Genomic DNA, 24,487 nt, shown 5'->3' on the forward strand with positions numbered 1-24,487 from the left:
GTTTGCGAGGAAAAGGGGGCGATGAGGAGTGTATTGGATGGAACGATTACAATCACTTTTCACTTTATTTTTAGATACAATTACTGTGAACAAGTAGGATCTTATTCCTTTTAATCGTGGTGGGGTGAGATGATGTATGAAGATTTATTGTCGTAAGTGTGTGGTGTATAGTAGTAATTGATGATTATTTATAGAATACAGCTGAATGAATCTAAGACAAAGCAGAGGTTGGGTAGGTTTCTTCTGTTTTCGGCTTAATCTCTCTCTTAATCTCTTGTTGTCAACGCTCCTCGTATGCACTTTTATTAATCTTCAGATCGATGCTACTCGTATGTTGATCTGACCTTCTGAAGTAATGATGTGATGTATCGAATGTCCATGTATGTTAATGATGATGAGGATTGATGAGGTATGATAAAAGAAAGGAGAAGGTGCTATATATGGATGGGATTAAAAATAACTACACTCTTAACTCTGCATGTGTTTGTTCTATACTAGGTGGCCACTCATACTCTGATTAATCCGTCGTTGCATCTCGCGTCTTTTGTCTTTTCTGCGTCTGCATCACTCCGATGACCCCGTTCGTTCCCCGCTCGCACTATCCTCGGACATGGGCAATGAGTACCAAATTCATACATTCATACAGTACAGTATGCATCAACCATATCCATAATCATTGTTAGGAGTACAACCACAAGCACGACCTTCAACGCAATTAAGAAGAGAAAGAGAAAACGTATTCTCCAGACAGAGCTATAATTAATCCCTCCAATCCTCTTAGCGCTGATCGCTCCTCCCAAGGTTGAGAGTACATACCTGTGAGCAGAACGGGAAGGAGGGGGGGAAAGAAGGAAACGTAAAACGGTAACACAAGTTGGAACTTGGGTGTTTTGGTATAAAAGTGGTAAAAATCCACAGCACACACACCATGTTCCTGACTTTCCCTTTTTTCTGGTTTTTACCCTTGTCTCGTTTTGTATTCAATTTTGTTTTTGTCGGGTCTCTCCTGCCCCGCCCAACGGCCCGGTCTGAGATGGTATTGAGGGGATGGCATCATCACGCGGGGGTCTTAAAATAACTTTTTGCGTGGTACTGCTGAATGCCGTTAGCCTTAAACCACCCTAAAACCGATAATTGACAGAGCACCCTCATGTCGATCCTACTCGTGGTTGGTGTGGAGTATACCAATCACGACACTCACTCGACACCATCGCGTTGCTTGCTTGCTTGCTTGCGAGGCATAGGCATAGCACGTAGGTGGGCCCGGAAGAGCACTGACAAGTGGATGCCTGAGCTTGCAGCGAAGGAGTATGGTGGATGCAAGTCAACATACACATTCCTTGAAAATGGGTTGAGATGTTCCGAAAGAATGCAACATGCATATCACCTATCATCTATCACCACCTTCCTCTCTCTTCTTCCTCCATGAAGGTCCGAACCTCATCTGCACCCCCACCAACCCCATGGACAGAACCATCCCCGCAAGCCAAATCATGAAGCTCGCTCCGACCCCTATCCCCCGGATGGAAGGCTCAATCGTCCCAGTCGCAAGGGCGCCTACCAGACATCTCCCCAAATTGAGCGCAGCAGTTGCGGACGCGCTGTTCCCAGGGAAGATATCCACCAGGAATGTGGAGATGACACTTTGGATAGACATGGCCGACCAGGCCAACGTGAAGCTCGCAATGATTGGTATGGATATATGCGAGTGCTTGTCTATCGTCCATGCGAATATTATTATCGACGACCATTGTATAGGGGCCCAGAGGTAGAGTGTGCGTAGCCGAGCTTTCTCAATTGGGAATTCCCCTTCCCTTTCTCCCTTGTGGTTCGCATTTGCATCTCCTGAGAGATTCGAACCTTGAGCGAAGGATCTTTGGATCTTCTTGTAATCCCTATCCAAGATCTTGCCAGTACTCAACGTCCCTATCATACATCCCGCTCCGTTTGCCAGGAACGTCAATCCAATTTGGATATCCGCCAGGCCATATATCTGAGAGAACAAGGTCGATTGGATGGTAAGTGTCATTTGCCAGGTAGCGTAATGGACAGATAAGAAGATCAAGACGCAGATTACTTCTTTCTGAAAGAGTATTCGGATTGGTGCCATGAAATCGATTTTCAATTCCTTCTTTTCGTTATTCCTATGCCCACCAGAAGTTGGAGGCGGAGATGGTTGATCCTGATCTCGATTCGCAATATATTTTTCGAACGGCGTCCTAGCCTGTTTGTAAGGCAGTCTAGACCCATTCCCCACAATCGATCTTAATGTCTCTGGTAAGAACAGTACCAGGATTATAAGATATACGCCAGAGTAGATGGTGAGAAACCAAAAGATCGATCTCCATCCCAAGGTATCTGCGAATATACCTCCCAGGACAGGTCCGATGGCTATATACAAGTGAGGCGGGATGTATCAGCGTGAATTCCTAAGGAGACTCGCAATAGGAATGATGCTGATAGGTTCTGAATTGTGGTGATCCAAATCCTAGTAGTAATAGACAGATAGGCGAAGCAGTGTTCATATGGTACTCACCCAACGGAGCCAACAAACCAGTTTGAAAAACCCCCATATACCCTCCCCTCTCCTCCCTTGTGGTGATATCACCTATCACCCCTGACCCAATCGCAATGGTACTTGCGCTTCCCGTACTTTGCAGACACCGTAGGATCAAGAGTTGGTAAAAGTGGTTGGAGAGGGCCAAGCCTATACACGCAGAGAGGAAGACGATGAATGTGCAAAGGAGGGTGAGTCGTCGACCGTATACGTCTGATACGGCGCTGAGTCGTCCAGTCAAGAATGGTCAGCTCATTGATCATCATTGGGACTATAAGTGTTGATAGGAGAGAGGATCGATTGTCGCGGATCGAGAAAAGATCTAATGTGCATGACAAATAGGCTTCCAGTATACCAGCAACAATGGTTCGTGTCGACGCACGATCTCACTCACCCCCAGAAAGTAGGCGAGATAGCTTGAAACACCATATAACCCGTTACAGTCAAATTGATATTTGCCTCTGTCGTCCCCAGACTAGCAGCTATAGTGGGTATAGCTGGGAAATATATATTGGAAGCGAAACCGCTGAAGGTAGCTGAAATGGAAGCGAGAGCGATGATTAGGTGTTTCTGCTTCTTGCTGAAGGACGAGTACGGTGCGGTTGCTGCTGCTGTAGCTGGAGGAGATTGGATGACTGGTTCATTCTGAGTTGAATGAGCGGGTTCCAGATTTGTTGCCGCTGCTTTGGGTGGACCATGTTCGTGTGTTCTTGGGGTTGCAGGTGAGGTCTGGCTCATCCTGACTTGATGCACTATGTTGGAGCACGAGGCATCGACGTGTACTTCGGTAGTGAAATGCGCATGAAGACAGATGGGTGTTGTAAAACCAGACTTGATGTCTGAAAAACAACAAAGATAAACAGAACAGTACAGCTGCAGAGATGGAATGCTAAATTTAGACGAGACTGACTTTTCAATTCCCCTCTGTCCCTCCACTCTCAACATACACGCATGAATGGTAGTGATAGCGAATATGCAGGGCATGCATTACTCTGAATTGGCACTGAAGTAGCCCATAATCACAGGATGTGCATGAGCAATCAATCCTTTCACTACAGTACATCATATGAGTGCTGTCAAGGCATGGCTTCATGGAGGGAGGTCTCGCCAAATCATCCCTCACGCATGACATCAAGGTGATCTACAACCCAATATCTATATCCTCTGTCATCCGAACCTGCTTGTCTGTCATCGAGATAATCTTTACTCTGATATCTATATATTCTATCATCTGAGTCTGCTCGTCGGTGCTCGATCCGATGCTCCCAACCTATATATCTATATCACTCACCGCTGATTCCCCCAGGCTTTCGCGGTGTCATCGACGATCCAAACTCGGACGTTCGCATGAGAACGCTGACCTTGAGAAGACACTAATGACGATAATCAATCCGATCCAATCTGATCTTCCGTCCGTTTCGTCATACAAATCTGTTCCACCGAGTGTACGTATGAACGTTTGAACCAAAATCCGCTCGGTAAATCCCTATTGTCCCATCTCAAAGCCCTTGAAAAACTCTTCAAAAGCCTTCGCCTCCTTGATCATCTCCTCCATAGACCTAGGCTTCCTATCCTCATCTAAAGGTGGATTCCAATCATGGCCTATCTTCGTTTGACTCTTAAGCCCGTTCCCATTCCCACTGATCTGTCCGTCCCCATTATTGAGATGATGCTTTCCTCCTCCAATCATCTCACCAGACTCCAGTTCCTGATCTCCATTTCGGTCTCGTGAGACCTGCAAATCCTCCCTCAAATGCAATTCGTTCTTCTCCAATAAGGGGTATATCCTATCGTTCTCACCTTCGAAATCCGTCGAATGGCGGGGTAAGATATGTACATGCACGTGAGGAACCGATTGACCTGCTGATGCGCCATCCTACGTGGTCCAAACGACTGGAAATCAGTACGATCAGATACAGTAGTGTACTTCATCTCATTTCGGAGCTCAAGGGGGAGGCAGGGCCATCAAAGACTATACAGGCTTTGCTCTTCCGAATTGCATTAAACCCACCTGTAAAGAGATGGTCAACGCCTGAGCATGATAATACTTCTCCAAACCTTTGCCCACTTTTTGAACAGTCATGAATAGATCGGATATCTCTGGAGGGTTAAGGTCTGATAGGCGGGGAACCACTCGTTTGGGTATGATCAGGACGTCTGAGGTGGATATCATCGCGTTAGTCTCGTAGTCAAGCGCAAGACTGTACATCAGTGACACGGTGGTATGCACTCACGTCCTGGTAATAACGGCTTCAAGTTTACAATTCCGATGGACAACGGTGTAGTATAAAACACTATCACGAGGAATTACGACCACTTGATCAGATATGAATTCGGTATGAGGAATGAGGGCATATTGGAATATTGGATAACGAACCCACCTTGCTTGGTCACGTCGAACACTGAGAACAGATATTTCTGAGCCATTCTGGGTATATCAAATTCGATCCGATCTAGATTGGACCGCCCCGCTCAATGCTCTCAGAGTTCTGTGAATTCTATGCGGATGGATACCTTAAATGATGAAAGTGAAAGGTGGATTAAAGAGTCAAGTCAATGTATGTTGGAGGTTGAATCAGGCGGGCTCTCCCGCGAAACCGAGTACCGAGCTGACGACATTAACTTATCCTCCATCTTTCATCTGTCATCTCTCACTATACCCTTCAACAGCATCTTTAGACCATACCCCATCGATAGATGTTGTGTAGACCATGAGGGTATTATCGACACTCCTGGCGTTACTGCAAGTATCTTCAACCTGTACTATCTATCGCTGGAGCGGGGGCTAATTCATCTCCGGGTCATCTTAGAACGCTCTTCCCTTCCATCTTAGCTGTTACCATCTCTGGTCAGATCAAATTCGGTGATTTCCCTACACGTATGTATCTCCATCCAGCAGACTCAGCACATCAATCCGAGGAGCAAACTGATAAGGGTCATGTGCAGGGGCCGTTTTACCTGTCGGTAGTAAGATCTCAATCAATCATGGAGAGAGGAAAGTGTGGGTCAAGGATGATGGGAGTTTTGAAGTGTGAGTGTTAATGACCTTTCAACCTCAGTCAGCTTATTCGTTCGCTGTTGAGTATCGAGCAGCTGAATGATCATGATGTGATGAGCAGCCCACATGTAGACGAGGGCGAACATATCATCGAACCCCTCATACCAGGGTACATCTTCCAATCTGTACGTTCTCTCACTTGTCAACGAAACTCACTTTTGGGACTACCAAACGCCCAATAAACATCTCTCAAACCATGTATTACCGTCCAATGCCAGACTGGAGTCATAGCTGATAATGTACTATATGCAGTACCTAATAACCATCTCCCCCTCGAACCCACCACCACCTCCCTCCACCCCCTCTTCCCCAGCTTCGTCCGACGACCCCTCAATCCCCTCCTCACCGACCTCACCAACCTACTCAATTCACATCCAACCCCACTATCCCGCCAAGGCACCCCTCCCCACCACCTCAACCACCCTCTCACACCCACTGGTGATTTCCCCACTAGGAAGGGAAGATTACTTCACCCCTAAAGGGGGCATGAACATCCTGGGGATGCTTAAATCGCCTATGGTGTTGATGATGCTTTTTAGTGCTGTCATGCTCTTCGCTTTGCCCAAATTGACTGTGAGTTGTCCTTCCTTCCCCTTTCCCCTCAGGTGTCAAGCAAGCGTGATTTTAGACGTCGTATTGACTGATCATATCTCTCCACACTAGGCAAGTATGGCGGATATGGACCCCGAAATGGCCAAGGAGATGGCAGAGACCAGAGAGAAGATGAAGGGATTCCAAAATATGGATTTGGCAGGATCGTACGTTACTTCTCTCGTTTCGCTCACTCGTCTACCTTCCTCCGGATTATCATGTTTCTGTCATCGTGGAACTTGCTTTTATCCCGTTCTTCGCCAAGACGAAAAGGAGCACCCGGCTAACAACATTATATTCACTGGCGTAGTCTATCAAACATGTTGGCTGGACCTACCGAGGAGAGCTCGCCGGTAGCTTCGGGTAGTAACACCCCCAGTAAATCTTCGGGAGCAGGTAAGAAGCGACGTGGGCGATAAGTCATCAGTCGTCAACCATATATCAACATAGTATAGATGTAGGTAGAAATGCATCATATATCTTGCATCTCCCTATAAAACCAATCAAACATACATATACAGAACCAACACAAACTACAACGAATACACTACCAAGGTTGAGCTAAGAATCCAAAACCTTCTCCAGAACCTGACCAACTAACCATAACTTCCTCTACCTCCTGTTCCTCACCATTCGACGCAGATAAGATCTGATCAACCGCATTCCACTCTTCGACCTCCTGCGAGAAGACCGACGAAGATTCGACGTCCGAGTCGGAATCTGAGGGATGAACTGACCAGACTCCTTGTGCCTCGTCGGATGAGGAAGAAAAGCGCGATAGGAGCGATTCGGTCAATGATCCAGTAGATGAGAGCATCGACATCGATGCATCATCATCGTTAAGATCGATGTCGGAAATAGGGGAGTCGGTAGGTAAGGGAGTGGAAAATCCACTTGGAGTTGACGGCCACGAGTCGGAAGGGGATGATAAGATTGATTCGGAGATGTCGAATAATACTTCTCCTTGAGACATGTCAAGTGTGGGAAATACCAATTGCTCGTTGTTTTTAGCCTGTGGTGTAATGGGCTGAACCACGGGTGAAGTCCAATTCTCCATAATTTCCTTTCTCTCATTTTGGTTCAACTCCATCTCCAACCTTGAATCATCGTACAGAGCCCACCACTGTCCTTCTTCATTCTCCCTCAGACTTTCCCCTAGTAACATCCTCACGTCCGAGATGGATCTATGGTGGAATATCAACCTGAGTATATCGGGCTGATCGTCCCCATCATTTACCACCTCCGCTTCGACCCGACCCAACCCATGCGGATGATAATCTAATACGCCTAACCCATCCAGTTTGTTGAGAAGCGGTATGATCCGAGTGGACGAATGTAGGGAAAAGGCATTATGTATTGATAGTAATCCGCGGGTCAGGCGAGATAAGATGGAAATGCCAATTTCAGTTTCGTTGTACCTGATCTGCGAGGTGGGGAGCAACAATGCCTCGAGTGAGGGAGAGAGTGGTAATGCGAGGATGGTGGTCTTCCCTTCGGTGATTAGTGTCTCGGGAAGCAGAGGGAGAGTTACAGTTATCTCCTGGGCGGATGATCGAGTTGGAAGAGGGAAGTAGTGCTTTAGATCTTCGATGAAAGAAGAATCGATTGATCGAGTCGAGGATCTCCTAATTCTTCGAGCAGATTTCGACTTGATGTATGGTGTATATCTACTAGCTCTTGGTAGACCCTTATTTCCCGATAGCTTGTTTTCTTCATCTTCCATTAACGAGACGAACGCTCGAAATACCATCGGTACCTTCCCATTAACCACGTTCTGCGCAGTGGGATAAGTAGAAGAGACGAACGTTCTCGCGTTGCCCAGTCCCACGTTAGCTTGGATGGAAGGACCATTGACCCATCTTGGTCGTGCGCCAACTTGGTTGAGTCCTTGTCGTACGGGACCGAGCCTCTTGGCAGCTTTGGTGGATGATGAAAATTGCCTGGAGGAGGACTTAAGCGGGATAGTAGCGTATGAATGGTTGAGTTGATGCGATGGGATAGCTAAGGATGGGAAGGACTGTTGGATTACCTGACGGACTTTCTGAATATGGTTGATGGTTGTCCGTTTAGGGGTGACTTTGATGGCTACGGCGGGTTTGGGTGCGTAGACCATTGCTGAAGCTACTTTGCGGACGAGGGTGGTCCAGCTTGTGGAGGTGAAGAGGGGCGGCATTTTGGTGGTCACCCCTCTTCAGGTCTTATATATCGATGATAGAATAAGGTATTTCTGTGTGAGATGTAGATTGACGATTAGGTGGTGATGTGGGAAGACATCTTGAGTGATGAGTGATTGAAGCATGAAAGGTAAAACTGTGCTTGGTATCGTATATATATCTGATTGAGTGGCGAATGACACGAACGAATCGTCTCGGCGCCGGCACGCACTTGATGTGTTTCAGGAACAACAATGATCGGATCATTCATCCGTCTACGGCCGATCAAGGGCGGGGGTCGCCGTTGTGATTATCGAGGGCCGATATTGGCGATGTTGATAAAGATGACAGAAGAAGTTAAAAGTGCGATTGTTGTCTCGTCAGTTACTTGTACACTAAACAAAATGAGGTCGACAGCTATACGTACCACCAGAAATATCACTTCCAGCGTATCCATCAGGTCGACCAGGCAGATACCGTCCGCCACGATACACTCGGTTCTACCAAGGAAACCGACGAGCTCTATCCGTCCTTTATCTGCTAATCAACCTACACCTACGCTCAGTGCCTTTCCAAGATGTACGATCAGGCAGAAACATACCGCATCTTCTCCACCAAAACATGTCATACCGATAGATATGGCCTTTGACGTAGTACAGCCGAGCGAGGTAACAGCCAAAGGTCAGAGTCTGGTGATTTGTCATGGGTTATTGTGAGTGATGCTGCATCCTTGACATATGCGAGGCTGACTGGTATTCGGGTGGGATAGCGGATCCAAACAGAATTGGAGATCTCTAGCTAAGACTTTCGCTTCGAAACTTGGTATGCCAGTGTACACACTGGTAAGCTCGAATCTGCCAATCGCTTTTCAGATATGTGTGGGTAATGAGCTCGCATTTAGGATCTACGGAATCACGGTACCTCTCCTCATGCCGAGCCACATACCTACTCCGCGATGGCAGAGGATTTGTCTCATTTCTTTAAGAAGCATAACCTGAAAGAGGGAGTGAACCTGATGGGGCATAGTATGCAAGTCTAATCTTCCAATCCCAGCATTTACTCAGCTGGCTCACAGTCAGACACGTAGCTGATAATGTACATGGTGTAGGGGTGGTAAAGCAGTAATGGCATTTGCGTTGAACGAAAAACTCAACAAACCATTGAGATCGTTAATAAGTGTGGATATGTCACCTGCGATAGGTAAAATATCAGCCGAGTGAGTCTGCGCCATATCTCATCTCACATTATATCCTCCCATCGACTGATCAGGAAATCATGCTTTAATTTTTCAGATTTGCAGCATACACCGAGTCTATGATGGAGATTGAACGGGCACAGGTGAAAACCAAACATGATGCTGACAAGATTCTGGCAAAGACTGAACCTGTCAGTGGACCTCCCCTCTTCCCCTTTCGAGAGGTCTATCCTCAAAATGTACCGAGCCAAATCAGCTGATATGGTGATACATACACAGTCCCTCCCAACACGTCAATTCCTCCTGACAAACACCCGCCAAACCCACGGACACGACCCCCACCTTGTCTTCCGCATACCCCTTCAACTCCTATCATCGGCAATACGCGATATCGGCAACTTCCCTTACACTCCCCCTCCCCCCATATCCGAAACCTCGCCGATATGGGAAGGACCAACCTTGTTTCTAAAAGGAAGTCAATCGAAATACATAAATCACAAGAATATACCCGCTGCGAAGGCGTTCTTCCCTAATATGAGATTGGAAGAGCTGGAGACGGGGCATTGGGTGCATGCAGAGAAACCTCATGAGACTGTCCAGCTGGTTAAGCAGTTTGTGGAGAGTGTCTAACCGATTGGATCTGGCAGGTATCGTAGAAGTATATATAGAGTGATAGATCTGTGCCATAGAGAAATCGACCTCGGATATGGTATTGTGGGATCATCGTACTTCATATCACAAGGATCGTGATGCACGATGTGGATTGTCCTTTGCCTTGTGACGGCTGCTGTCTGAATAGAGCAACTATCGAAAAGGGGAAGAAGAGATGTGATGACAGCGCTTAAATGAGTGCCATATATAAAGAACAGAAGATTAGGTAGATGGTCACCCTTTGTTAAATGACTTCGCTCGCGTTTAAACAATTATTGACCATATTCCAGCTTGTCATTCTGTCTTTGTTATCTTGAGGTGCAATTAGCTTCAGCTTCATCAATATACCAACATCTCAAACAAATAGGGAGAGGACGAACCCTTCTCACTCGAGAGAGATACATCAAAAGGATCAATAGAAGGGACAAATCGATGAACCGAAGTAACGAGGCTTGAATATAAAATCGGTTCGTCTTGACAGAAAATCATTTACACCGGAAAGGATAATCATAATGATCCAACTCATATAGCTTACCAACAACCTATAAATCCTCCTGTATAACATCTCCTAAAGGGATAGGGTATCATCATGCCGTCCTCCTACAGACCCAACGAACCTGAAGATGGAGAATTACCAGAAGAAGACACCAACTTACCCAGCTCATCCACTGCCCCACCTCCCAAACTGATACGTCCAGCTAGACCAAGCAAAACATGGGTCAACCCATTATCCAACCTTGGTTCCTCTTCCTCTTCCAAACCTCCTCCACCACCGCTATCAGCCTCGACTTCTGCATCGTCGCACTTGTCGAGGTCTCCCGAGAAATCCCTGAATTATGGATTACCCCCCAAACCCCCTGCAAGAGATGATGGGAAATCGCCGAGAGCCAAAGAAAAGGAGAGGGAGGAGAATGGACAAGGATATGGGAATGGACATGGGCATGAGAGATTCAAGGAGAACGTGCGAGAGAAGAGATACGACGATGATTATGATGGTTACCCACCTTCAAGTTCTCGATCAAGGTATCAATCTCCTCCCTTGGCACATCATCGACGAGAAAGGGATAGGGAAGATAGGTATAGACATGAATATGATAGGGAGAGGGAAGATCGATACAGATCGGATGAGAGAGATACGGACAGAGATAGGTATAGGGATAGGGCTCGAGAAGCCCGGTATAGGTCGGATGATAGATATCGACCTCAGGATAGGGATAGAGGAGAACCGCATCAAAGAGGGTCTGGTAGATATGATTATCGACAGGACGATAGGGCAGGCGCGGAGTGCAGCTCATCATGGAGCAACTACAATAATCACCGGGACGAGATATTGAAAGATAGGGGATCGTTCAGGGATGAAGATCATTATGAGGGGCCGAGATCACCATTACCACCACTGTCATCATCATCTAGACGAAAGGGAGATTCCCCTCTGCCGGCATCATATCAGTATCATAGAAGGTCAGAGAATGATAAGAGGCCAGATGAACATCACAAGCGGTCAACTACTCGTGAAGAAACTAGCATAGACGCGCGCGGAGTGGTTGAGAATCCTTATTTGCGGAAAGAGAAGGATCAACAGTCCAACGGCCATAGTCATGATACAATGACGAAAGAGGATAAATCCATCCCAGGTCGTCCATCTAAACCAGCATTGTCACCGGCCGTCAAGCAGGAAAAAGCGGAATCATCGGCTCCTATACGTATACAAAATCGACCTACCCGTCTCTCAACCAAGGAAGATTCCCTTCCTCCTGAACCTTCCCTTCCTGAGGAGAAGCCACCGACTCCACCACCAGAAGATGGGATCGCCCCTCCAGCCACGACACCACCCCCTCCTCCTCCTCCAGACGTTCCTCCCCCTCTGCCTGATACTTCGACCACCGCCACCCCTCTGCAGGAAGGAGAGATCATTTCACCTCCGAAATCCCAAACGCAGACAATCAAGGCAGAGGCAATCGAACAATCTAATCCATATGCACCCAAATCTATCCCCCACGCCCCGAATAGGAACCTACTTGATCCACCTACAAGAGTTAATACGCCGACAGTCAAAAAGGAAACCAACCCTTATGAACCGAACCCTCATAGTCAAAAGTTTAGGAGTCTGACTGCTGAGGAAGAGTTGAAGAAACTTGGAAAGACTTTCGAGGGGACGACGACATTGGCTGCATACGATTTGGGGGCAAAGCTGGGTGAAGGTACTTTTGGGTGAGCATACGTATCTTACCATACTATTTCATTGGAACTGGAGTGCTGATTGGCGATTGTGTTTAGTGTCGTTACGAAAGGTATTGAGATTGCCACTAAGAGGGTGATAGCGCTGAAGAAGCTTATCACACATAATCCAAGAGACGGGGTTAGTTTGCTCAATCATGACTGTTGCGTATCGGCTTAGCTGAATGAACGTGTGATGATAGGTCTCGGTAACGACAGTCCGAGAGATCAAGATATTGAAAAGTCTTGATCACCCCAACGTAGTACCCATCCTGAATATGGTTGTTGAGCGGAGTGCGTAACAATCTACTGTAACAGCAGTGCAGTTCCAGTGCTTACAATCAGTGATGAAAATCAGAAATTCCTGGAGATCGAAGCAATCGAGGAGAGGTGTTCATGGTCTTCCCATATATGGATCACGACCTGTGTGGGCTGCTGGGCAACAAGGATTTCAAGATGTCGCATTCGGTTGCGAAATTGCTTATGAAGCAGATACTGGAAGGGATGGACTACATACATGCAGTGAGTACGATGATGTGTCATTTCCCTTCCAGCTCACTTCAAAGGTTCATGACATGTTCAGCTTGCTAGGTGCTGACGATCGGACTTAGAACAACTTCATCCACCGAGATATCAAGACCGCCAATATCCTAGTAGACAAACATGGTCAAATCAAAATAGCAGATTTCGGCTTGGCTCGAACATGGACACATGACGCCCTGATGCCCCCCCACTTGTCCAACGAATATACCAATATGGTAGTCACCCGATGGTACAGAGCTCCGGAGCTGTTACTTGGCGACACGCATTATGGCCCCGCGGTGGATATCTGGTCGTTGGGTTGTGTACTTGGTGAAATGTATTTCCGACATCCGATCTTATCTGGAGATTCGGATCGAGATCAGCTATATCAGATTTTCAGTAGATGTGGACCGTTGAATCAGGATTCGTTCCCTGGTTGGGACAGATTACCTGGGTTCCCAGATGCGGAGGGTCATCCGTGGGATAGGACGATAGTTGATGGGACGCTCTTGGAATCTGCTCCGAAATGGGGGTGAGTGGTCTCTCATCATTTCATATTTGTCGTATATCGATTGAGGCTGATTGGTTCTGATGTCTTTGTTGACTATAGGATGGATCGAGGAGGGGCAGATCTGATGATGAAGCTCCTCATGCTTGATCCGAGAAAACGACTCACAGCGAATGATGCGCTGGATCACCCGTGGTTCTGGACTTCACCTTTACCTGCTGATCCGAACAAGTGAATTAACTCATTTTGGCTTGAAATGGAAGTAGGCTGATGCAGAAGGTATGAACAGGACAACGATCAATGTCGAATCATCCCATGAAATGACTACACGCCAGAAACAGGAACCTGTAGTTGCTCCTGCCGCGCCCATACGCCCTGCACAGACTAGACCACCAATCCAACAGATGCAATCCCGCCCTCCGGCTTATGGAGGATCAAGACCTCAGCAAGGTTTCCCCTCACAACAGCAAGGATTCAATAATTTTCCTCTTCCACCAGGTCAAGGTGGATATCTACCGCCTCAACCAATGGTTCAACCGGTATATCAGAATGGTAATCCCTACGGTGGACCACCTATGAACATGGGCATGCAAGCTCAGCTAGGATTCAATGGACCCAGTGCAATACCATTCGATAGATCTCATTCGAATAATCCATATAACCACCGTCCACCCCCTCCTTTCAACCAGCAATCACAATCACAGAGTCTACCCAATCCACCATTCAAACTTTCCGGTTCTGTAAGTGGAGCACCCGCCGCGCCATTCAAATTGACTGGAAATAACTTTAGACCCCCTGGTAGATCTGTGACTCATGGTGGGATGAAGAGGGGTCCGCCGCCTCCTGGGGGAGATGGGTGGAGGGATGAGAAGAGGAGGAAACATGATGGAGGGTTGCCTTATTGAGTATTGAGTGGTGTCGTTTGTCAAAGCGAGGGGGTTTATATTGTTGGTTTTCACTCTACATTCACGCAGGGTGGACACATGGCGAAATCTGATGTGCTAGAGAGCGCGGTTCTTCAGGCATCTCTCATGCGATCTCTATCTTAGTTACGTATCATGATATCTATCATCCAGTGTATGTAAGTACATGTACATACATATGCGATCTGTATGTCATATATCGTATCTTTGGTAATTCACGTCGATTCTTCCTTTTCCCGAGACACATTCGTGTATTGATATTGATATTTGAGCCCGTGTCAGAAGGCGTGCATGAGCGTATAGGTAGATCCCCCAAGCTAAAGCTACGAGTATATCCATGATACCGTCAACACAAATGCATGAGACGTTCTCGTTATGCATGATAGGTCGATACGGCACGGACTCTGCCTTCTGCAGACAAAGTGGATAAGCCACGTGAATCGCACCTAACGAAGCAAATGCGGAGATTGTGGTGCAGCAGTTTGTTTGCATGTGTATTTAACGTGTGTAGGGTGTAAACAATTAAGCTTACCTTGTGCTGTGTTGTGTGTTGTGTGAATTTAGGGTGGAAAGGGTTATAAGGGTTATAAGGGTATCGGAGCAGAGGATACTAGTAACAAGGCGAGTGAGAGTCCGAAACAAGGGTCAGTGCGTGAAATAAATGCATAACAGCACCATACAAATATGAAAAACATACAAAATCAACTTGATAATCTACCTACATACATACATACTCTCCTTCATCTTGCTTCTGCTTCTGCTCTCATCTCTCAATCCTCACTGTATCATAGCAGCTCAGTACTACCGCAGATAACAAGATGGCAGATGGTGAGTCTCGTTTCCTTTCAGTCCATCTCATCTCGTCTCGCCGTGAACAAGGACAAGGAAAGGGGACAACACCAGGACAAGTGATTTAGATCAGGGTGAATCAAGGATGATTTCTGGGGTTCATCGTTTATCATATCATTGTACTGCAGAGTTTGCATACCAGTTGGTTAGCGACCACTTGTGAATTGATAGCAAGGAACTGCGTCTTCCTCTCTCTCTTCTCGTGTCCCCTTGTATGCGAGGGTTATCCAGTCCGTCTAGGTCTAGGGCTGAGGAAGACAGGATTGCTATGAAAATATCTTTGATGGTTATGGGTATTCCCTCATCACATGTTTTGCTTTGCTTCTGCTTCTATTTTTGATGTGATTGATTGATCTTGATCTTACTTGTTGTGTATATTTGATCGATCTGTTCTTGTTCTGCATAATTCGATCGACCATCATACAAAGGAATTCACAAGCTGATCAAGTAACCCCTTCACAATGTCATCCTCAACCCGACAAACCATCACCTCCCGACAATCAGTATCAGCCCTCCCCACTTCCACCCCCGGCTCCGGTGCAGGAGAATCCCAAGCTGTCTCTCTATCTCAACAGCTCTCTTCCGCCCTCTCATCAGCCATCGCATCCGCCTCGGCATCTGCATCGCGAATCCAATCGTCCGCTATAGTCTCTTCGTCAACCACTAGTTCTGCTGTACTTTCCAGTACGGCCAGCTCGGCCGTCGAGTCAAGTACGACATCTTCCAGTGCCAGTGCGATCGAGTCGTCGACGACATCAAGTCAGATCTCAAGTGTTGTAGAGTCCAGTACGTCCGCTTCGGCCGGTCCTACCAGCCAGACTGCGTCTAGTACGACTAGTCAGAATGCTGGAGCGGCGAGTAGCTCGGCGGAACAAAGTCAATCGACTAGCGTTGTGTGAGTTGTTATTCCAGCCGCTCGGCTCAGCATTATACGTGTATTGATTTTCGTAAATGGGTGGGTGTAGATACGTTACTGTCACAGACCAGAATGGGTCTACGCACGTTACTTCCACAGCTATCAGAACTGGGAATGCTACGTCTGGTGCCAAGAAGAGTGGTGGATCGAGTGGGTATTCATCTCATCTTCAGCTTGTTTGGGTACAAGGAAAGACCGATGCTGAATATCTGTCAATTCACTTAGACACCGGAGCTATCGTCGGAGGTGTCATCGGTGGGATAGCAGGTTTGGCCATTCTCGCCACGTTACTTTGGTTCTTCTGCTTCAAGAAGAGAAGGAATAATGATCAAGCGTTCGATGAGAAGACTGTGGGTGGTCTCTTTTCCGCTCACACCCACCATGAACCGGGTGATGCGAATGTGCGGGCTGACATTCTCCTTAAAACTCCAGTTCGACCCCACTCGAGCAGCCAGACATTCCGTCAACGACCCCATCGACCTGATCTCGCCCTCAGCGGCAGGTGTCGGTGCTGGTGTAGGTGCAGGAGCAGCCGCAGCAGGCTCAACCTCCCCTCGAGTCGATCCTTTCCCATACTCATCATCCGGACATGGGCAAGGAGACGAGTACGATCCCTACGCGCATGCCCCGCCCATGCAGATGCCCGACGCGCGGGATTACATGCAGGGACCAGGTGGAGCAGGATACAACGTCTATGGATCAGGCCTGGAAGGTGGTTATGGAGTCGCTGCTGCCGCCGGTGCTGGTGCTGGTGCTGGTGCAGGTGCAGCAGGAGCGTACGGACAACATCATGGAGAAGGATATGGAGGGAACATGTCAGCAGCGGCTATGGCCAAACAACGCGAAGCTGCTAATGAACGATACCAAAACCAAAACCAAAACCAAAATCGATACTCTGGCGGATACGCTGGACCTTCCGGTTCAGGAGGTCAGAACCAAAGTCCGATGATTGGTTCTCCTGATCCCAGTGATACGGGACGTAGAACCAGTGCGAACGGGAGTGTGTATCAGCACACCGATATGGGGAGTGTACCCGGACAGGAGGGGGCTGAACAGGAGGAGCTGGCGGAGGTTCCACCTAAGTGAGTTGATTCTTTTGCGATGGGCTGATTTGCAAGGCTGTGGCTGATGATGAGTTGGGGAATAGCTATAATTCGATTCGGCAATAATTGATATTAGATGTACTGTCAGCAATGGACATGGTGGAGAATCAACCAGGAAGGCACCGACGTATCTATTGAAGATGAACTGAGTTGAGCTTTATAATGAGAATGAGATCTTGGTAATATCACAGAACCGTTGGATATGGGGATATCGATCATATATAGTCGATGGCGTACAGCGCAGAGGCTACATTCGATGTCAATCTCAGTGATATAATTGTTTACTTTGTATTATACATGAATGGAGTTGCATCAAGAACAGCGGGATATGGGTTTTTGCCCTTGTCTGCATCGTTGGCGATTGGCGATTGATTTGGGACGTGTTGATGTTACTCAGTACATGATTTGATTTGACATGCTATGGAGATGAAATAAAAGGAGCCAAATAAGAAATTACCAATACCCACTTGAAGAATAAACAGACGATACATAAGGACCCTCGGACGAAAAAAAAAAACTGAAATAACGATATGATATGACTTTACAACACTATGACAACTGATCCTGACCGGACACCGTACTCGATCATCTATCCTATCCATTCCAACCTCTTGGTCCAGATCCATACCCATTCGCCACGCTCGCATGGGTAATCCCCAACTCAATCCCATTCCATTCCCTCACGATACTCTCCGGATCATCCTCGTCATCCACTTCCACTCCGCCGGCCGGACGGGGTTTAGGCTGTTGATCAGGTGGTATCGGCATCTTGATGATAGTAACAATTTCGATTCGCTCATTTATCAGTTCGTTGAGTACCTTGGGGTCGGAGCTGCAATCTACGAATTTCGAGGGTGGAGGGACGAGCGATTCGGGACGGTAGGCTAGATGATTGGGGAAGAAGGGGAGAGATGAGAATGGGATGGGGGGGACGGTGGGTTGGGCGGGTTTGGGAGGTATTATCGCGAGGGGGTGCTGCATCGAAATGAATTCAGTACGATTTCCCCTTAGGTGGGTGATTTGAGTGTGAAGAAGACTTACAAATTCATCATTACTTTTGACGTGATCATCTACGATAGCTGAACTCTGCTGAACAGGTGTATCTTCACTGTTAACGCCATTCTCTCCCTTGGCTTTTTCGATCTCCCACCAATCTGGTTGGTTGCTGCCATCCGCTTTCATCCAATTTAGGTTGCGCCGGTCGCGCAGGGGTATGTAGCCTGGTACACCCGGGACAATCACGCCTAGACGTTCGGCCTAAGTAAGTGAATGAAAGAGAATGTCAGTTTCCGATTAATACAATGGGGAAACACGTTCGCCCGATAGATCACGGGTAGGAAGGATTAGGGATAGAGATGATAAGGTTCTCTGACAGTCTGGAAGGTACTTGATTGATCGGTATTAACCAGATCCCTTTTGGACTCATCTCCTATTTGTTCAAACATCGCTCACACCTCGACCATGCCTGACTATTCTCACATATCGTACTAAGATATACCACTTTGCCCGATCTTCCCGACCCGACTCCCGTGGCAAATCTGAAACGCAACTCACCTCTCTGACAATCGCATGCCTCCTCCTCCTCGCTCTCATAAGACTCAGAAAACTGACCAACCCAAATGCAGCCAACAGACCAATGAGGATGTAAAATAGGTTCTTGTAGAATGATCCGGGGTTATTACCGGTGTTCGTGATATTGTTGGTGGGTGAGGGGGTGGAGGAAGTCGAGGTGGTGGTGATGGGGGCTGTTGAGGACATTGTTTGATGACGATATTATAGAGTACTTGGATGATCTTAGATTGAGAAGATGTTGTAATGTGATTATAAGGAAAGTAACGTGGGCAGTGTTGTAGTGAGAGATGCAAAGATGGGTCCTCCGGATGTTACCGATAATGCTTGGCTCTTCTTGTAGTCGGACTGTCAGTCTCGGCGATTGAAATGACCAATGAATTACAATGTCGCGGTGCTGGGATGTACTGGTTCTATACGATGGTACCACCTCGGGGGCATGAGCGAGCGAGTCTCGTCCTTTGTTCGTGGATGATGATGAAATGTTATAGACTCCGACAATGCAAGAGAGACATTGTCGTTGCTGGCTTTGTTTTTCAGAGTGTGGTGTCGGAGAATCAAGTAAGTATAGGTGAGGTGAGGGTGATGGTACGATTCAGATGTCGTTGTACGTTGTTCGGCGATGTGGTGTTGTGTTATGTTAAATGATGATGAGGGGTTATTAATAGGATGACAATAGCTTAATCGATTTAAACGATTATACGATTAAGGTCGAGATCAGATTAGAGAAATCCTTTTTTTTCATGTGTTACTGGGAAGCTGACTGCCGATCTGAATCTGATCAGCACAGAGTCAGGAGTCAAGAGTGGCAAAAACGGGTAAAAGTATACTGTACTATATTTTGTAGGGATCTGATGATAACATATAGTGATGTGGATATAATCAGACCATCCTAATGCGGAGTCCCCACACTCCAAGCAGAAACGTTTGACCTGTTCACCTCTACGCGAATGAATTGTTCGATGATGGCGATTTAATGCTATTTAATGCTATTTAATGCTATTTAATGCTCGATAGAGATACATTACACATCCATCTCAAGTATCATAGGAATACCTGACAGAACACCTTCATCACTCCCTTCTTCAATTCCCCTCCTCACATCCACCACTCATCCTCCATCATGTCCGATTCACCCCTCCAACTTCTCTTCATGGGTACCGGCACCTCCACAGGCCTCCCCTTAACCCCTTGTTTAACACTATCAAACCCTTATCCAGAGGCATTCAGCGATATGGTCCCCCTCCTCCGAGCCACCAACGAATCCCATTCTCCCCTCGCTCATATAAAGGGAACGTGGAATCCTCAGGGGGAGTTCCCATCGAATATCCCTTGTCCATGTTGTCGATCTGCCGTCGATCCGGACGTTCCGGAGGGATGGAAGAACAAGAGAGGAAATACTGGTGTTTTGGTGAGAAAACAGAGTCAGAACGGGGAGTATAGGAACCTGTTGGTAGATGTTGGTAAGACATTTAGAGAGCAGGCGGCGAGGTTTTTTCCTGAATGGGGGGTTAAGACTATCGATGCGGTGTTGTTGACTCATGGACGTGAGTGATTTTGGTCTTGTCAGTATGGTCTCTTGATCTGTCATACACGAGTGGTCTCGCTGGTCAGATATGGCACTATATCTCAAAGATTGGCTGTAGTTCTTGAACATCTCGAATTCGAATCAAGGCATCGTGGTTAATAACCATTATGTAACTTCAGACGCCGATGCATATTTCGGTCTTGATGATCTAAGAGAATGGTGCATACGTCAAGGTAGAGCCATACCTGTATATCTGAATCAAGAAACCTATGAGAAAGTGTGCGAGGCTTTCCCTTACATGGTAGATAAGACGAAAGCGTCTGGTGGCGGTGATGTGTGAGTTGCTATCCTCGGACAATTCGATCCGAAGTTAGATATGGGTAATCCAGCTGATATGCACGCGGAGTGTGGATAGACCCCAGTTGATATGGAAGATCATCAAAGACGATGATCAGTTGGACATTGCTGGGATCGACGTGAAAGTGTTGGCCGGTAAGTTCTCCATACACACATCCCTCTGGGTGGATTTATGCTTATCATATACGGTAATTCAGTCCATCACGGGATTTACTTCCATTCCATCCCTCCCACGCCCGTTCCAACAACTCAATCGGCCCCCTCGTCCCTCCCTCCTAAACGACTCGAGCCAGAACCCTTAATTTGTCTAGGATTCACGTTCGACAATTCTATAACCTATATTTCAGATGTCAGCTCGATCCCCGAATCAACCTGGCAGAGAATGTTGGATCGACATCCAAAGACAAACACAAATACCGAGAAAACGATCTTACCTACACCTGAGCTTACACCCACATCCACACCCACGCCGTCTAACGATCAATTACCTATCCTGATAATCGATGCCTTGTGGCCTCTGCGCCCGCACGCATCGCATTTCTCTCTCAAACAGGCTCTTGAAACTGCACTGAGACTCAAACCGAAATATACATACCTGATAGGTTCAACCCACCCCACCACGCATTTCATGTGGGAAGAAATCTGCTTGTCCCTCTCCTCCCCCGAACGACAGGATGGGCAGAGAAATCATCCAGATAGGGTTCAGAGTGATTGGCTGGTACAGAAAGTTTGGGAAAAGGTATTTACGGAACGAAAAGCGGGAGAAAAGGGAATAGCTGAAAGGTGGAAGATGGAGAATGAGGGTGGGATTCTGAGACCCGCTTGGGATGGGCTGGTACTCCAGATACCGGCTGAGAAGGGTGGGGAAGTAGAGAGGGAGGATCTCAGCACGAGGGGCTTGGTATATTAGAATGTTGGATTGGATACAGTGCACTATCGAGGGAATCCTCAATGTTGTCAAGCTTAGTATTCGGCTTCCGACAGGAGATAGGGTGCCGGAAGTGGGCATTAGGAATTGATGTTGTATACCATAGAGTTTGGAGCAATTATCATCGGGATAGAAGGTAGATTTGGAGTCATTTTATCACGAGCATTTCATTCTATAATGCATTTCCCACTGTTATCACTGAACTCATCGAGAAGTGTTTGATACCCAAGTGAGCTCCAATCAAACAACTTCGAGAGGTCTAATCACAGATCAGACGATCGGATCCGATCCGTCGGTGTCATATGGAATCGAATTGTAATTTCAACTGATCAGTCGAGGTGCACCTTGACGCTGAACTACAGTGATGTGCATATAACTCGAGTACAAGAAGATTGGGATTTGGACTGACCCGCAGAGCAAGAGATTTCGTCGCACCACAGGAGACGATCAAATCACCAATTGGAACGAACTGCTCCATGTCTCGGCGTAAATCTATTGATTATCATGGACGGAAGCGATGCGAAGATTGTCAGTTTTGGACCGAGACTTCATTCCAGCTATAATGTTTCAGCCTATCTCTTTCATTCCTCCTCTTTACAAGTAGGTTACATCATACTGACGGATGATGTTGGAACAAGGGCACTAAGCATGGTGATACATGAATAGCTTATCAAGACCGCTCTACGGGTACAATACTTTCACTCCATTGTACAACCGCTCTTCTTGTTTTCTTGTCGTTTGAAAATTAAAATTGGTGACTCATGATTCACGAAATGTCAAGATCACAATACCACCCAATGTCAGCGATAGTACGCTCGACGATCCTCTTTCTCGACATCCTACCATATCTCTCTATCTCCTACCTGCTATCGTCAGGGGGACAATGGTTGTTAAACACCCAAAGTATTATACAAATACCTACAAACCAGTATCTCCTGGTCTTTGCAATTGCTGAAACTCTATTTTTGATATACTCCACTTTGTATACTACGTATCTCACTCCTCCGGCTGTAGAGGGCAGAACGGAAATTACCAATGAAGCTAGACGACAGCTGTTCGATGAGGTTGTTAGTACACTGCAAGGAAAGGATAAGAAAGGGGTGGACGAGTGGCTGAGGAGATGGTTCTACGTCGATCTGAACAATAATGAGAAGAAGCATTTCAGCTTTAGACAGGGATTCAAAGACTTTTTTGAGGAGGGGAAGCTACTCACCGAGATCAATGACCAGGAGGTGAAGAGAGGGAATGTCGAAGAACTCATAAGTGGTATGTCCTTCCCCTCTTCAGATAACTTCTCTTCCAGATGATAGCTCACGATAGAATCGATTGAAACAGGTATATTCTTCAACAGCCCGCTCTCCGCCGTCCACTCCAACCCAATACACAACCATACCCTCATATCTATGATCTCTCGCCTGGAACTTCTCAGGAACTTCCGCTTCTCATCAGGATACAACACCTTTCTCAAGCCTTTATGCCCATCGCTTAATCCGGTATTGGTACGGAGCGAGTACCGTCCACTACTCTTCTATATCTGTATGGCATCGTGCCAGAGGATATTCGAGAGCGTGGTGTGGATTTTTGGATTTCGGAGGGTGAGACAGGGGAAGATGGACGGGTGGTTTTACTCTCCATCTTCACCTGGTATGATAATTAGCTTGTGCAAGTATACCATCAAAGTCTGTGGAGAGACCTGGGCATCGGACACGAATCAAGATAAAGTCGAAGAAGCAAAACAACCCATAATCTTCATTCCCGGCCTGGCAGGACCATTCTTCCTCACTCACCTAATCCTCAACTTGATCGTACTGGACCGACCGATCCTCGTAATCGATCAACCTCACTTATCACTCAAACTCCGCTTTACCTCGAGAAACATCTCCAGTTTACCAGAATTATCTAACGACATTATCACATTCCTCGAGAGGCGGGGTTTCGCCCCGAAGAATGGGGATGGAGTGGCGCCGATGATTGTCGCTCATTCGTTGGGATCCGCTCTGGCTTCTTCCTTGATCAGACAGATCTCCGATACACCAGATATCACAGCTGCAGGAGGTGACCTAGCGAGAGATCGAACAGAGCCACACTCGAAATCGAACTTGAAACTAATACTCCTAGACCCAATATCAATTCTCCTAACTCACCCACACCTCTCTCAAACCATCTACCTCCCTCCGACCGCCAGCGGCAATAACGACAGGGAAGGAGCTATGGATATACTCATACGATACTTCATCCGAGAGAATGGGATGGCTCGATTCCTCAAAGCAGAATTTAACCAATTCGACTCCTTCTTTCCTGTCTCTCACTTCGCCCGGGTCATTGGCAAGGATAATCTGAAAGTCATCTTATCTGAGAGGGATCACCTCTTACCGATCCCCGAGATGATACGGTACCTTACGAAACAAGACGTGTCTCACGAGGTGTTAGGGGGGGTTCAACATGGATTATGGTTGGTTGATTGGAGGTCTTACAGGAGAGTATGGGGTTGTATAAGGTGTATGGCCGAGTCAAGCCTATCGGATCAAGAGGTGGACAAGAAAGCCTCAACCTCGTCATCTATCAATATGAGCATAGACTCCGTCCCCGTCCCACTCATGTCTCGTAATCGCTCCCGATCCCTGCTCATCTCCAAGATGATCAAGCTTCCTTCGTCCACCAGCCCACTCAAGATGACGAGGATGCGATCCCGCACAATATCCATCTCGCCTCAATACAGTGGATTAGATTATAACGATCAGCAAAGTATGAGCAGGCAATGTTCCTCGATAGGTATGAATAGGACTTTGAACGTGAGCAGGTTCAAGAGGTGTTAGATATCATGTACTGTAACTTAGTCATTGAAATGTACAACCCGACATG

The 24,487-nt window shown here is 47.0% G+C and overlaps 10 protein-coding genes across 10 annotated transcripts; 6 read left to right on the top strand and 4 right to left on the bottom strand.

Moving 5' to 3' along the window:
- Nucleotides 1-1,390: 1,390 nt before the first annotated feature.
- Nucleotides 1,391-3,295, bottom strand: I302_101900 (uncharacterized protein; the record flags this gene model as incomplete). The annotated part of the gene is made up of 3 exons (XM_019187281.1): nt 1,391-2,391; nt 2,537-2,781; nt 2,952-3,295. The coding sequence occupies 3 exons, from the start codon at nt 3,293-3,295 to the stop codon at nt 1,391-1,393; spliced, it is 1,590 nt and encodes a 529-aa protein (XP_019050159.1).
- A 748-nt stretch (nt 3,296-4,043) lies between these two features.
- On the bottom strand, nt 4,044-4,984 carry I302_101901 (uncharacterized protein; the record flags this gene model as incomplete). Its single annotated transcript, XM_019187282.1, has 4 exons — nt 4,044-4,433; nt 4,569-4,714; nt 4,792-4,851; nt 4,939-4,984. 4 exons carry the CDS (start codon nt 4,982-4,984, stop codon nt 4,044-4,046), a joined length of 642 nt encoding a protein of 213 aa, XP_019050160.1.
- Nucleotides 4,985-5,268: 284 nt separating this feature from the next.
- Nucleotides 5,269-6,625, top strand: I302_101902 (uncharacterized protein; the record flags this gene model as incomplete). Its single annotated transcript, XM_019187283.2, has 7 exons — nt 5,269-5,300; nt 5,368-5,435; nt 5,504-5,588; nt 5,677-5,740; nt 5,868-6,188; nt 6,279-6,373; nt 6,517-6,625. 7 exons carry the CDS (start codon nt 5,269-5,271, stop codon nt 6,623-6,625), a joined length of 774 nt encoding a protein of 257 aa, XP_019050161.2.
- Nucleotides 6,626-6,753: 128 nt separating this feature from the next.
- Nucleotides 6,754-8,379, bottom strand: I302_101903 (uncharacterized protein; the record flags this gene model as incomplete). The annotated part of the gene is made up of 1 exon (XM_019187284.1): nt 6,754-8,379. The coding sequence occupies one exon, from the start codon at nt 8,377-8,379 to the stop codon at nt 6,754-6,756; it is 1,626 nt and encodes a 541-aa protein (XP_019050162.1).
- A 384-nt stretch (nt 8,380-8,763) lies between these two features.
- I302_101904 (uncharacterized protein) lies at nt 8,764-10,184 on the top strand (the record flags this gene model as incomplete). The annotated part of the gene is made up of 6 exons (XM_065869383.1): nt 8,764-9,071; nt 9,129-9,201; nt 9,261-9,388; nt 9,468-9,575; nt 9,652-9,745; nt 9,834-10,184. 6 exons carry the CDS (start codon nt 8,764-8,766, stop codon nt 10,182-10,184), a joined length of 1,062 nt encoding a protein of 353 aa, XP_065725455.1.
- Nucleotides 10,185-10,794: 610 nt separating this feature from the next.
- On the top strand, nt 10,795-14,357 carry I302_101905 (uncharacterized protein; the record flags this gene model as incomplete). The annotated part of the gene is made up of 7 exons (XM_019187286.2): nt 10,795-12,416; nt 12,483-12,564; nt 12,626-12,716; nt 12,781-12,944; nt 13,034-13,476; nt 13,555-13,683; nt 13,742-14,357. 7 exons carry the CDS (start codon nt 10,795-10,797, stop codon nt 14,355-14,357), a joined length of 3,147 nt encoding a protein of 1,048 aa, XP_019050164.2.
- Nucleotides 14,358-15,685: 1,328 nt separating this feature from the next.
- I302_101906 (uncharacterized protein) lies at nt 15,686-17,226 on the top strand (the record flags this gene model as incomplete). Its single annotated transcript, XM_019187288.1, has 4 exons — nt 15,686-16,119; nt 16,190-16,290; nt 16,366-16,490; nt 16,573-17,226. 4 exons carry the CDS (start codon nt 15,686-15,688, stop codon nt 17,224-17,226), a joined length of 1,314 nt encoding a protein of 437 aa, XP_019050166.1.
- A 611-nt stretch (nt 17,227-17,837) lies between these two features.
- On the bottom strand, nt 17,838-19,001 carry I302_101907 (uncharacterized protein; the record flags this gene model as incomplete). The annotated part of the gene is made up of 3 exons (XM_019187289.1): nt 17,838-18,218; nt 18,285-18,500; nt 18,798-19,001. The coding sequence occupies 3 exons, from the start codon at nt 18,999-19,001 to the stop codon at nt 17,838-17,840; spliced, it is 801 nt and encodes a 266-aa protein (XP_019050167.1).
- A 934-nt stretch (nt 19,002-19,935) lies between these two features.
- Nucleotides 19,936-21,607, top strand: I302_101908 (uncharacterized protein; the record flags this gene model as incomplete). Its single annotated transcript, XM_019187290.1, has 4 exons — nt 19,936-20,359; nt 20,520-20,676; nt 20,756-20,832; nt 20,895-21,607. 4 exons carry the CDS (start codon nt 19,936-19,938, stop codon nt 21,605-21,607), a joined length of 1,371 nt encoding a protein of 456 aa, XP_019050168.1.
- An 815-nt stretch (nt 21,608-22,422) lies between these two features.
- I302_101909 (uncharacterized protein) lies at nt 22,423-24,441 on the top strand (the record flags this gene model as incomplete). Its single annotated transcript, XM_019187291.1, has 2 exons — nt 22,423-22,891; nt 22,961-24,441. The coding sequence occupies 2 exons, from the start codon at nt 22,423-22,425 to the stop codon at nt 24,439-24,441; spliced, it is 1,950 nt and encodes a 649-aa protein (XP_019050169.1).
- Nucleotides 24,442-24,487: the final 46 nt, after the last annotated feature.

Source organism: Kwoniella bestiolae, chromosome 1 (assembly GCF_000512585.2).
Source record: "Kwoniella bestiolae CBS 10118 chromosome 1, complete sequence".
Lineage (NCBI taxonomy): Eukaryota > Fungi > Basidiomycota > Tremellomycetes > Tremellales > Cryptococcaceae > Kwoniella > Kwoniella bestiolae.